This window comes from Ovis canadensis, chromosome 18 (genome assembly GCF_042477335.2).
Source record: "Ovis canadensis isolate MfBH-ARS-UI-01 breed Bighorn chromosome 18, ARS-UI_OviCan_v2, whole genome shotgun sequence".
Classification (NCBI taxonomy): Eukaryota; Metazoa; Chordata; class Mammalia; order Artiodactyla; family Bovidae; genus Ovis; species Ovis canadensis.
The window spans coordinates 59,429,812-59,443,994 of NC_091262.1; the positions used below are offsets into that span (position 1 = coordinate 59,429,812).

Here is a 14,183-nt window from a genome sequence, read left to right on the forward strand (position 1 = left end):
CTTTTCTGGTTTACCTTACCTTAAACCTGAGATCTAGTTCCTACCACCAACTATATATTCAATCATGGTTAAGGCATCAGTCTGTAGTAGGGGACTGGGGAGGGAATATTATTTTAGGCTTTTTCTATACTTCTTAATACCTTATATTTCTTTCCTTCTCCCTTTTTAGCTTTTGCTTATTTTTTACCTTAGCTAGATTCTGCCAAAGTTCACAGAGGTAATCAAAAACTTGAGCATGTATTTCAGGATCCATAATAGCGTTGACATCTCCCAAAATACCCAGCATCCTTCGCCACATTACAGTAGCAACATCAGCATGCCATCCTGTAAGAGTGCCCCCTGCCATCACACTACAGCATTCAGATGGAAATTCACTGATTTCTAAAGAAAAAAATAATACACAAGTATCAGTAATTTTTCCAGAGAATTGATCAAAAAAATACATAGGAGTCAAATTAATAATCTTAAATATCTACAAAAGTGAGTAGGAGAAATGTCAATATGTCTAAGTGTTATTTTTTCCTGCTAAGGTCAAAACCTCACTAGTTTGTAATTCCTTATTATGACAATATGGGCTTCCCTCATAGCTCAGTTGGTAAAGAATCCAGCTGCAATGCAGGAGACCCCAGTTCGATTCCTGGGTTGGGAAGATTTCCTGGAGAAGGGATAGGCTACCCACACCAGTATTCTTGGGCTTCTCTTGTGGCTCAGCTGGTAAAGAGTCCCCCCTGCAATGTGGGAGACCTGGGTTTGATCCCTGGGTTGGCAAGATCCCCTGGAGAAGGGAAAGGATACCCACTCCAGTATTCTAGCCTGGAGAACTCCATGGACTGTATAGTCCATGGAATCGCAAAGAGCTGGACACGACTGAGTGACTTTCACTTATTATGACAATAATTACTTCTTCAATAGTGCTTCTATCTAGATTTATCTAAGGAGAAAATGACACAGATACAAGATGGAGAAATTTATGTTTTGAAATACGGATCTTATTTATAAGTATGTACTCTCTCTTTCATCCAATAGCTATTTCAAGTCACCTCATCAAATTTAACACAAAATCTCAGGATGAAGGCAAATCCTGTAGGAAACAAGTCTTCCTTAAGCTTGTTTCTTTGTAATTAAAACTTTTGAATAATAATATTTCTGTATTTCACAATTAAGTCAGGTCTAGCATCAAAAGGGATTATCACAATGGCATGAAAAAAAAACCATAATCTAAAATTTCCATAATTAAATTTCTTTTGTTTATTAATATTGGCATGATTATATATAAGACCTACAGGTAACCTAGGGTCCTAGTCTCATTTCTGTCACTAATTATGTGACACTGTATAAGTTATTCAATAATCTCTCTAAGACTACAGCTCATCTATAAAAATAGATGGTGTAGGTAGGTATCATTATAGATCTCCTCCAGCTTAAAAAAAGTCATTATCCTATGCAACGTATATAATGGAAAATGTAAAACCATTGGAAAGTCGGTGAAGGTTTTTCCTGCTTGATAATATCTCAATGTACTGATAATTTACAAAGTCATATGTAGTAGACATATATCCTTTATGCTTAATGTTTACCTTTTTCTTCTTTGCATGTAGTGTGCAGTAACTGAATATATTATTAAAAAGTTACTAAACAATCTTCCATAATAATAAAAACAGGCTTCTAGTGTAAATTCACTAAAATGAAATTTTTAAAAAACACTAGAGTTAATCATCACTGTTAACATCTTCTCTGTTCTACAGAACCTTCATAATACAGTGGTAAATCAACAGATTTGTAGCTATGAAGGATATAATTGGAACAACTGAGGATAACTGACTATAGACTAAAATTGCAGTAATACATCAATGTTAAATATTCTGAATGTGGCCCTTATATTATGATTTTTCAGGAAGTGTGTATACTTATTCTTAGGACATAGTTGCTGAAGTGTTTAGATGTAAAGAGTCTAATACTTGCTCTTACATGGCTCAGAAAAGAAGGGCAGGTACGGTGGTGGTGGTGGGTGGGTGGGTGTGTTACGGTGGGGAGTGTGTGTGTGTGTATGTGTGTGTACAGAAAAAGATACAGTGGTAAAATATTAACAACTGGTGAATTTATCTGAAAGATTTATGGGCATTCATTTTATTACTCTTGCAACTTTTCTGTCAGTTTGTAGGAAAAATTGAAAATAAAAACCAAAAAGCCAAAAAACTGCAGGCCAAGAGGAGGAAAGAAAAGGTCAGAAATAATCTGTTGATACAAACCAGAAAATGAGGGCTATGTAATTACAAGGTAATTGGGAATTAAGAGTATGAGTACCTTAAAAAAGGCAGGGGGGTGGGGGAGTAGGGAGAGGAGGAAGCAGGGAGGTGGAGATGGGGAGAGGAGGAAGCAGGGAGGAGGGGATGGGGAGAGGAGGAAGCAGGGAGGAGGGGATGGGGAGAGGAGGAAGCAGAGAGGAGGGGCTGGGGAGAGGAGGAAGCAGAGAGGAGGGGATGGGGAGAGGAGGAAGCAGGGAGGTGGGGATGGGGAGAGGAGGAAGCAGGGAGGAGGGCATGGGGAGAGGAGGAAGCAGGGAGGAGGGGATGGGGAGAGGAGGAAGCAGGGAGGTGAGGATGGGGAGAGGAGGAAGCAGGGAGCGGGGGACTGGGGAGAGGAAGTCATGTGGTTTTAAATTTCTTCCTTTGGCCAAAGAGTAAATTTGTTGCATCACCAATTAATAATATAGTATTTTATATTATTCATTATAAATATTTTATTAACTGTGTCCTTGGAAAATTTTTTTAGCATATTTCCAAAATGATTTTTTTATCCTGATGCTTGTTACATCATGTAGGGCACAGCAAAAATAACTTTTTATTAACTTCCAGTTTCTAAGGCTTCCCAGTCACTTTTAAACATTTGCTTAAGCATAAAAATACTTCATTTGGACTGTACTTTATAATAAAATATCAAATAACAAAAATTAGCATGTAAATATCTTTAAGGGCAGGGAAAAAATGTTACAGCAATAAATTTCCCAAAGACAGAACAGTTCAAAAGACTTATAATACTACTTATGTAACATATATAAAATACATAATCAAATTTAAGATGCATTATTCAAGATCTCCTGACACTAATGCTCCCAAAAGAAAAAATGGCAAAGATCTAATTTTTAAATATTGCCTAGGTCATCTGGTGTCTGAAGAACAGAGTGGTGGAGCTTCTCATCGAGCTGTAGATCCTTCTGTTCCATGTGATCTATATTCAGTGTGGAAGGAGAAGGTGTCTGTGACCTGGATCCCAGAGCTGAATGGACTGGAGAGGCACTTTCTGAACCTGTAAATATAATTTCATAAAATTACCATAAAGAGTATATTTAATACCCTCAACCTAAGATGTAATGCTTAAAAGCGCAATAAAACACAAACTGAAAATATCAAAAGATAAAATAGATTATAAACTGGGTGAAGAATTCAATAAAATCATGATACTGTACAAGATTCATATCTAGCAGTCTCATTCCATGTCTACCTTGGGACTAGTGTGGAATGAGAACTGGACTTAGCAGTTAACAGGGACCGTCAGTGAAAGCAAGAATGTCCACTGCCATTCCTGGTCCAGCTACAGAAACTCTGGTACCCACCACTACTTCTTCATTTACTTCAGGCTTGACGTGATTCAGGAGAAGAGAAACTTCCTTATTGCTATATGCCACTACCACTGCTAGCTTCAACATTTTTCATTTAAAAACATATTTTTGAGAGCCAGCTATGGTTTTGCAAATATAAGCATTTAATTTTTTTTAAATTGCTGAGTACAATTTCAATGAATACTGAATGAATGAATACGTTACAATTTGATAATTTATTCACTGGTTAATGGATATCTGGACTATTTTCAATTTAGCTACTATGAATAATGCTGTTATAAATGTTCACATATAAACAACTGAAATGAATACCTAGGGATGGTCATATAGTAAACGTATTGTTTAATTTTAAAAGATACTACAATGCTTTTGCAGTGGCCATATCACTTTGTGCTGCAATTAGTAATGTATTTGCAGTTGCCTCACACTCTTTTCAACACTGGTACTGTTGGGTTTTTTTTTTTTTTTTTAACTTTAGCTGATTTATTATATGTATAGCAGTATCTCATGGATTTTATTTATATTCCCTGATTACTAGTAATGTTGAGTATCTTCTCATCTAAATTTATGTTTCAGGGCAACTAAAGTAAAAGGTATTATTGAAAAGTAAGAACTTTTTCTAGTATTTCTCTTTCAGTAGTAACTTAAATTCTCCAACAATCAAACTGTGGAGCCAACCTAACTGGCTCCTGTCTTCCACTCAGCCCTCATTCTGCAATGGGCAAATATTTCACCTATCATCCATCAAAAAGGCATCAAACTACAGTGGGAACCAGACTGAATTTGGATAAGACAGTGGAACTCCTGAATATGGGTCACAGACTGCTCAGGCTTCCTCTGGTCACTGTACTGCTCTTGGAATAAAGTGACACCTTTCATGACTCAATTTCTTGGACCCCATGTGTCATATGATTGTCAGGTTTAACCACAAATAAAAAGTTGCTGAAATTCATAATTGACTGTATAAATACAGAGTACTAATACAAACAGTTTCTTTTTGGCAGTGTGGTTTATCTTTTCAATAATATTTTACCAAAGAAATCTACAAAAATCTAGGCAAATTCTGAAAATCAATGAAAAAGATAAAGTGCAGTGCCCCTTAACATTTTTCGGTTATTTATTTCAAAATTGCTGCAGGAAATGCTCTGGTGCAAACATCTATAAAATTTTGCATATGATATTAGGAGTTCCTAGAATTCCCCAAAGCTTATCCATGTGGACTCCAGGTCAAGGGACTCTTATAATAATGTTTTTTCTTCTCTCTCCATTGTTACATAAAAATGAGTGGGGAAAAAAAATAACACTTAAATAGTAGTAAGTAATAAATAAAATCTATCAAATAAAAGCCTGCAAAAGTTCTTTGGTGGCTTAAAAAATGCATTTAAGGAATACATTCCCTTGAGTAACTTTACCAGTAACCGTTGCAACTTCAGTACAGAAAGCTTGTTGATTAAGACTGCTTGTTTCTGAGTCAATGTGTAGTGTGGTTAGACTAGCCACCTCTTGCTCTTCAGCACTCTGATAATGGCCAGAACCTGAATCCATGTCAGCAGAGGATGCATTCCCAGTATCAGCTCCAAAACCAAAATCTACAGGAAGAAGACATGCTAGTGAACAGATGTTCTGATTACAAAACAAAAATATTTACAAAAGAGACGAGCTACTTTATCAAAATAATTAAATATGAACATCCCCCCTAAATCTACTTCATATTTACATACCATTCAGGCAAGTGTAAACAATATTAACACTTTGAAGTTTATAATTAGAAACAAATTTTTAAAGATCTTCAGAGCCGATTATTAACAAAAATAATGATAAAAAGGCAGAAACACAATCATCACTATTCTTATCCATGTTTTCTGGTAGATGGAAATTTGGTTAACTGCTTTTCAAGTTTTAGAATCTCCAGAACAGAGATATGTATCATAAAAATGGCACATATGTGGTAAAAGTAATTTTTCTCTTAAAACTCACTTCCAGTCCAAGATTACAGTAGTATATAATCCACGAGGGCAAGAAATATAATTCTCCAATGAATCTCCCAGCTCTTCATAAACTCAGTTCCCAAGATTTTGACTCTCCTTTTAAATGTTGGTATCCTTCACTGACTACCAAGTATAATACAGATTGTAGCAGAAAAGCTATGTGGTAGTAATACAGCACCAAGTAACATCACTGATGTCACTTTAACATGAAATGATTATTCAAGTAAGGTTGTGGGTAATGTAACATTGAATGTGACTGTACTGAACATACTGAAGCCTTGCCCGTAACTAGATGCTAAGTGTTAGTCACTCAGTCGTGTCTGACTTTTGGCGACCCCAGGGACTAGAGCCCACCTGGCTCTTCTGTCCAGGGGATTCTCCAGGCAAAAATACTAGAGTGGGTGGCCATTCTTTTCTCCAGATCTTCTCGACCCAGGGATCGAACCCAGGTCTCCTGCATTGCAGAAGGATTTTTGTCCTGTCTGAGACACCAGGGAAGCCCCCATGACTAGACAGTGCTCCCCCAAAATGACTGCACGAAATAGTCCCTCTCCTAAGCATGATTGTCCCTTATTCTAACACCAACTCCATCCTAATTTTTCCCTCTTCTATGTTTCTGGTCTTAAGATACCATTTGTTTTATGAAATAAAAGTTGTTTTTTTTTTAATGCCTTTAGTTGGCAAAATAAAGTAGTCTCAACTTGAAGTGACTCCCCCCAAAATCCTTACAGTTTCACTGAAAATGAAATCAAAATACATATATAGGAAGCAACATTAGGGAGGAAGGTGATGGTTATATAATCCTTAAGTCAGTCTCGAACAGAAAACAAGTTAACAAAAAACCATATTGCTCAAGCAGTAAAAAGATACTTGCTGTCAAATTTTCGGCCATCATACTGGAAAGCGCTGAAAGAATCCGAATGACTATCTGAGCTGATAAGATCACTGCTCCCTGCACTGGCAGGAGAAGTCCATTCTGAGGGTACACCTGGGTCATCAATAGGACGCATTTGGTTTTGCTTATTTAGAATATCAGGGAGGTCTTTGGGAATTTCGAGGCTACCTGGACTACTTCCTCTTCGTGTCATAGTCTAAAAGAAAAATTTTACCATTAAAAAAAATTGTTTTTAATTCTCACTAAGCATCTGAAATCTTTAATTTCCAAGATAATCATCACAATAAATACTGAAATTTAGGGCATGAAGTGGCGGGGGGTGGGGGTGGGCAGGGGGACACTAACTGAAGAGTCTATGTTAACTGTATGGAGCCAGAGCCTGAAGCACTGTTGGTCTGCCTAAATCAAAGAGTCAAATATCATAAACAGTGCTGGGCCTGAGACTCTGAAGACCTAAAAGGATCCATGGAGTGAATATTAAGTTAAGAAATTCGAACGGAAAAACAGAGGCCAATGGAAGAGGAAATTCCCTAGTGGTCCAGTGGTTAGGACTTCAGGTTTCCACCCCAGGGGGCCCAGATTCCATCCCTGGTTGACGAACTAAGATCCTGCAAACTGTGCAGTGCAGCCAAAATAAGGACAAATTTAAGAAGAAAGGAAAATGAAATGGAGCTGCAGACTTTGAAGGCAGCGGAATCCAAGTGAAAAAGCAACTCCACATATGTTTATCTATATAATTTCACATATATTTATATTTAAAATTGGGGGAATTGGGCCAGAAGACCTCTACTGTTACCTTTCCTACTGAGGGCTGGCAGCAGGCATAGAGCACCCTAAGAGCAAAGATGAAAAACAAAGAGCTAGCAAACAGGTACACCAGTCTTTCGCTCTGGTCAAAACTAAAAGCCTGCTTGTTTTATGTCTTTGGATAAAGAATATTATAAAAATATAATTTAAAAATCTTAATTTAAAAAAAAGGCCTAAATTTGGGGTGAAGGCTGATTGGAATAAAATTATTCACATATGTATCGCACACGTATATATGTAAAAGGTACGTATCTTTTAGTATTTCTACCCTCCTCTCTAGAAACAAATAAATAAAATAACACTTACTGAGGCATTACCACTTCGAAGTCGTTCTGCTATAAACTCATCCATCAGATCAGGAACATTAGCATTGCTGCTGCCAATATCACTATTAAGAGGAGGCAGTTTTGTGCTCATGTCCTCTTTATTGACTAAAAGCAAATAAACAACTATATATAGTGAGTAAAGACTTAACTACATTTCCTAAATTTAAAACAAACAACAACAGCCACAACAAATTACCTATGCCATATCAATTATTTGCCAGACATGCATCTAAGAGTAATTTTTCTCCTTTTAGATTTAATTTTAAGAATTAGTAAATTGATATTTACTTTATTTAACTAAGCAGATGTTAGTCAATCTTCAGTACAACCTTAAACAGCAAGAAAGCTTATAGATAAGCACTAGTTGGGAGTTAGGTTAATATTGTCTATAAAGAAACTGGTATATTTTTCTTTCTTCCTGTCTCTACGCTTCTACTTGGAGCTTTAATAATTTAGAAATCCATCTTCCCCAAAGAATATTTACAAGGAATATATCCCCTGAATTTTAAGTTATTAATAAGTTAAAATTCTATGATCTTGACATAATATTGTTTCTGTTCACTACAAAATCTAATTTTATTGTTTGAAGAAAAAATATTTTCACAAAGGTTCTTTTAAAAAAAATAGTTATTATGAATTTTTTAAGACTATACTATGATTTACATTAACACAGACGTTTAAAAACTTGGGAAACTGACAGAAAGTAAGATATTTACTTATTTCACTATTATGCTATTGAAAAGGAGATTTCTCCACAACCAAAGGAAATCAACACTGTTAATATTCCTAATGAACTTCTAAGCATTTCAGGTTAAGAAAATATACTGGTCAGGAACTCACTGTGAAATACCATTATCTTTATACTACTTGGCCAGGCTTTGCTAAGCTGTCAAATACTGCCCTCAAGTGGCATTAATGGCTCAGTGCAAGATGCAGCGTTCTGTTAATCATGCTAACAAAACCATGTTAAACAAACGAAATCAAAACCTACCTTACTGCTGAAAGTTAATTTTCTATAACTGTACAGTTATTTTAAATTTGAATCAAGATAAGAGAAAACAGTTAACATAATCTTGCTTTCTGTAATCTGTCCATAGAGGTTCCATATCTAAATCATGATTGGCTATCATGAAACCTTTATGTACATCTAAAATCTCAGAAAAAATGATAAGTGTTTTAAGGATATGACTTGCATTCTATACAAATGAATGCAAAACTAAAAAGCCTACAGCTTATTTGGAAATGGAGTACATGAAAGTAACTAAGCACACCTTGAGGTTTAAGACATAATTTCCTCTTCAATAACAATTAACTAAAAATGTTGGTGTTCATTGTAGGACCCTGATTTCCATTATGTTAAATAATGTCAAAATAATTTTCTACAAGAAAAAATAAAACTAAATAAATCAGCAGTAAAAATAAATGAAACCAATTATTAAGAGCTGGGATCCTTTTAAATGTAAACTATTGGGGGAGCAAGGGAGAAAGTATTCCAACTCCTCAGCAAACTTAATTTCAAGTTCATGTAGTAAACACTAAAAACATTTGATTTAGATAGTCTTTGGAAGGTCATTAAATTTTCCTGTATCCCCTCTTCTCTATCTGTTCAGCAGCAAAGAGGTTTAACTAAATGCTTTATAAGGGAAATTAGTAATTTAAATAAACATTTTATGCTGGGAAAAATACAGCTGGGGAAAGGCGCATGCATAACCAAACAGAGAGAAAGCAGTGACCATCCCAAAGCTTTTTGATTGCTTATAGCTTGCTTCAGTTGCATTAAGCCAAACTGGTGCTGTCTTCTCCTTTTGCGCTCTGCACAGTTAGTGCTCACCTGCAGCTTTCCTTCCAAAATAGCCCATTACATGACTGTACAGATCCCTCAGTGGAGCCTCTGGTGGCATTCTGTTCTGCCTCTGTGGGGAAACATTTGCCTTCGGCTTCGAAAGAGCATGGACAACAGTTTTATAAACGCCACCCAGGGAGCCCTGCGGTAGTCCTGCCTCATGACTTGATGACTTAATACGACTACCTAACTGATTAGTTGCAATTCCTTCTTTCTGTAATATGGCGGTGGGAATCTCTGTCGTTTCCTTAATTGTTTCACTGCTTGCTGATACTGCACTAATTGTATCTAGAGGCCTGTACACACCAGGTTTTACTAGCTCTGCAGCACTGTTGGAGCTGGTGTGGGGGTTGCTGATGTTGCTATTACTACCACTAAAGCCACTGAGCTTCCGCAGTCTCATCTTCCATGGAGCCTCTTTGTTTTCCAGAGGATTATAAAACTGAACTGACTCAGTAGAAGGTCTAAAAGTAACATGAACACTATTTCGCTTTTTAGTAGCAATTTTCATGATTTTGGCTCTGTGAGTTACTGTTTCAGACAAGCTCCTTTTAGTTGGAGAAAGCTTGCTAGTGCTTGTAACATGAGGCATTCTACGGTTAACAGGTGCTTTTAGTGTAGTTTTCTTGGCATGCAAAACATGTGGGACAGTGATTTTTTCATTAATTTGCACACCCTTCACCTTTTCAGCTAGTGTGGTATCTATACAGGCATCTAATTCTGTGGCTGTTTGTCTATACAGATGTTTTCTCTTTTCTTTATCACAAGGGCTACCTGAACTAGGTTCCGATGACTGTTTATCATTGTTTAGTTGTTTACATTTTTCAGAAGTTTTTGTTTTCGTAAAGCTGTCTAACTGGTTGGGTGCACTAATATTTGTGAAGACAGTAGAGTTTGGTTCTTTTTGAAATTGTATGTTTTCAGGAGTTCCAACAAAAGAGGTGGTATTTTCTGATTTATTTTCCTGGTCTATGTACTCTAATTTATCTGAGGATGATCTTTCATCCTTATTTACTGCAACAGAGATCACTTCCTGCGAAGCTGCATCTTTATCTAACTCATTTTTACTGTGACTTTCTTGGGTTTCCTTAAAATATTCTTTCAGGGAGGAAAGAAGATCATCATCTCCTTCAAGGTCAATGTACTGGATTTGTTCAAAAGCTGAATCTGCAAGTTCTACTGGATCTATTAAGTGACAGAGATGGTCATATATGCTATCACCAACTTCCAGAGAAGACTCTCTACTATGAGTATCAGTGATGTGGCTCTCAGTGGATCTAGTTATTGAAGAAGCCTCTGTGGAACTCTGCAAGCTTGGTGCATGACGGGATGAACTGTCAATGACAGGAACTGCACCTTTGGCTCGTTCAACAGTGAATGGTTCCAAGATGTCAGAAGTGCTGCTACTTCGAGGCAATGGCTGCTCCTCACTCAAAGCACCAAAAACTTCATTTCCAGTGTCTTCACTTTGCGAAAAATGTCTGACTCTAGTTGGACGAGGAAGTATTTGAGCATCATCAATATCTGTTACAAAAAAAGAGAAAGAAAGAAAGAAAAATTATAGAGTAGAAACTATACAAATACAAAAAAAGTATTAATTTCAACCATTTTCTAAGCATATGCTTAAAAATAAAAAAATTTGAGTTTTTTTATAAGCTCAATGAAAGAAAATCTACACATTTGTTTGTAAATAATGATGGGCACAAGCCAATAGAGCATGTAGTATAAATGAATTAGAAAACTACCAGAATACATTTTAAAATGTTAACATGCATAGAACAAACAGTGAGGTGATGAAACATTTGGAAGTGCAGTTAAAGATAGAGCTGTGCCAATAATTTAAGCAATTCAAACTTGTTATTCAATTTTTCCTAATAAAGTTTCAGGCAGAAAAAAGTAGATCTTAACACAAAAAAGCTCATCTTAGTATCCCACTACAGAAACTCACAGGGTCTCATAAATTCCTGTTTCCTTCCCTACCAAGCAAGAAACATCACCTTTTCTTCAAATTCTGTTTATCTGACCACTTATTACACTTGGAAATCTCCATCCTCTTCCTAAAGTTCTCTTTGTCAGGAAACTAGTTATCTGTTCTACTGAGGTATTTTACTTTATTACACTATTAAAATCTATTTACCCTATCAAATAAAATCAATACACTGCTAAAAAAATTATACTTTTTCATTTCTGACACAACAGCATTAATCTACTAGGAAGCAATGCCAAACACTGGCCCGCTCCATTAGGTAACCACTGAACCCTAAAAACTGCACCTACAGCTTCTTATATTTCTTTTTAAAATTACAGATTTGAGAGTCAAAATGGACATTTTGACTGAACAGAGTCCTAAAGAGAGGAAACCACTTCTCAAGTCTGAGAAGCAGGCTTAGTGTTCCATGTCATTGTATTGTTTTTAGTGCCTGAAGTGCTAATTATGTGATAAATTTTCAAAAATATGTATAAAATTGAAAATCACAATATGAAATACTATTTAATTGCAGAGATATATACAAATTAAAACGTTTACTACTGATAAAACGTCATGTTTACAAAAACATCTTGGCATTTTACTAAGACACAGTAAGAAAAATACCATGAAAAAGGGACAAAGAGTCAAAAAGTCTGATATTGGTACTCATTAGGCTTGTAATGCATAGATTAAAAGTAACAGAACTATAACTGATGAAAACGAAAAGATTTAGATCCAGAGAAAACAGTTACTTGTCCAAGATCAGAGATATATTTATTGAGGTGGTGCAAGATCTAAAACTTAGGTTTTCTTACTCCACTCTGAGAAGTAAGTTTTCTCATTTATAAAATGGGGACAGTAATTCAAAATATTCTCAGGATCTATGTGAGGGATGAAGAGAGGCTGGTACCTCTGCTATTTCACTGATATCACTTTCTTTGTATGAGATCCAAAAGGAGCCACCTTATACTAAATTCAAATCAAGAGCAGTTTGTGATATACTAAAATTGCACTGTATTCCTGAAGATATACACTGAGACTCCCAATACATGTCAAATATAAACTATCTCCTAAAGTTGAAACAACTCTTTATCGTTGAGAATACTTAAAAAAATGTTAGCTTTCTTCTTCACTTTTCTTACAAATTCTAAATGAAAAACAAAGCATTTCTGCAGAAACTTTATGCATATATTGTAATACTGTAGCAGATCAGTAATGCATATTTGTGCATCTTGACAAATGTGAAGTAGTTTTGGTTTGTCTCCCATAACAGGTCAGAAGAACCTCTGCCAAGAGATTATATTCACCATGCACTCCAGTTTCTTTCCACAAAATATTCTAAAAGGACTCAGCAAAGAATATAGATTATATAACTTTTCTATAAAAATTATTAAGAATTTTATAGTTGGAATTTTTTTAGCTGCAAATTTAACATCAAGATATTAAAACCTTATTAAAATCTAATGCTATGAGACTAGAAAATATATGAACTTCAGGGAAAAAGTTGAATATTAGTGTTAATGTTTAGTTTCCTTTATTGATAATCTCATACTTTTTCCATTCTAAAGAAACCAATAAAGATTATTGTGAAGTTCTGTTTTTAGGCATTTCCTCCCAAATCCAGTCTTCATGTTGCATGTTAGGAAATTTAGCCATTATTTCAGCTTGTTTTTTCCCTAAACTTTTGATAGTACATATTAATATATAAAAAATGTTCATGTCTAAGAGGGCAAGGGCTTTGAAGAAAATGAAAATATTTTTATAACAATAATGTACTGTTAGTAAATCTAAGTTTCAACAAAAAAGCTTTCTGAAAGTTTTAAGTTTTAAAATAGTTCTTACCCAGGCATATAACACTAATACTAATCGCATAAAATCAAAGAAGAAAGTAACTGCCGAAAGGAAATCAAAATCAGCACTTGAAATTAGGCAAAACTGACTCTAACAAGGCTTAAAGTTTAAAGAAATAAACCTGAACCTTATTGAAGATAATGTCTAAATGACAGCTCAATCATACACAGCTGTCCTGTATTCACTGGGGACTGGTGTCCAGGAGCCCCCATGGAAACTAAAAACCACAGACACTCAAGTTTCTTATATAAAATGGCCAAGTACAATAAATACAGCTGGCTCTCCAAACCAACAGGTTTACTTGTATTCAACCAACCTTGGATATGAAGGACCAACTGTATAGTCCTTCCTACATGCACTGTTCTAAGCATCTTACGTATATTAACTCATTTAATCTTCACAAAAGCCTCATGAATTAGGTGTATTATCCCCATTTTACACATGAAGAAACTCTAAGACTTGCCTAAGGATACACAGCTAGAAGGTGGAGAGCTGGGATTTGAAGGAAGGCAAAAATTAGTCCAGGTTCTTACCTCCTGAATAATATGTATTCATGAAATAATTAAAAATTACTAGTAATATTATAAATCAGCATAGTAATTTATGTTTATAAAGCTAAGAATCTTAGGAATCAAAACTTAGGTCAACTACAAATATTAGTAAACTATATAGAAAAACACAACGGATAAACTTTGTATTGGACTGCTGAAAATAATGGTAATAACAGGTTAAAACAGACACGGCCTTTAAAACTATTTAATTACTCTGCTTACATTTTACCTTGAACAAGTGTCTAATTAAATTAGTTCAATGTAAAGAATCACTAACCAATGACTGAACAAAACAGGAAAAAATTTTTTTAATGAACTTAAAAAAATAAGTGAA

The 14,183-nt window shown here is 35.3% G+C and overlaps 1 protein-coding gene across 7 annotated transcripts in view; it reads right to left on the minus strand.

The window, feature by feature from the left end:
• The window catches only part of RALGAPA1 (Ral GTPase activating protein catalytic subunit alpha 1), a 200,128-nt gene that overhangs the window by 93,553 nt on the left and 92,392 nt on the right, over positions 1–14,183 (minus strand). For 5 of the 7 annotated variants that reach the window (XM_069558708.1, XM_069558707.1, XM_069558709.1 and 2 more), the window contains 6 exons: positions 9,467–11,002; positions 7,616–7,740; positions 6,482–6,698; positions 5,032–5,208; positions 3,154–3,306; positions 188–381 (listed from right to left, as the gene is read on the minus strand). In XM_069558708.1, coding sequence (XP_069414809.1) covers positions 188–381; positions 3,154–3,306; positions 5,032–5,208; positions 6,482–6,698; positions 7,616–7,740; positions 9,467–11,002 — 2,402 coding nt within the window. The remainder of the gene's footprint in view (positions 1–187; positions 382–3,153; positions 3,307–5,031; positions 5,209–6,481; positions 6,699–7,615; positions 7,741–9,466; positions 11,003–14,183) is intronic. The other 2 variants (XM_069558714.1, XM_069558712.1) reach the window with 1 other exon arrangement.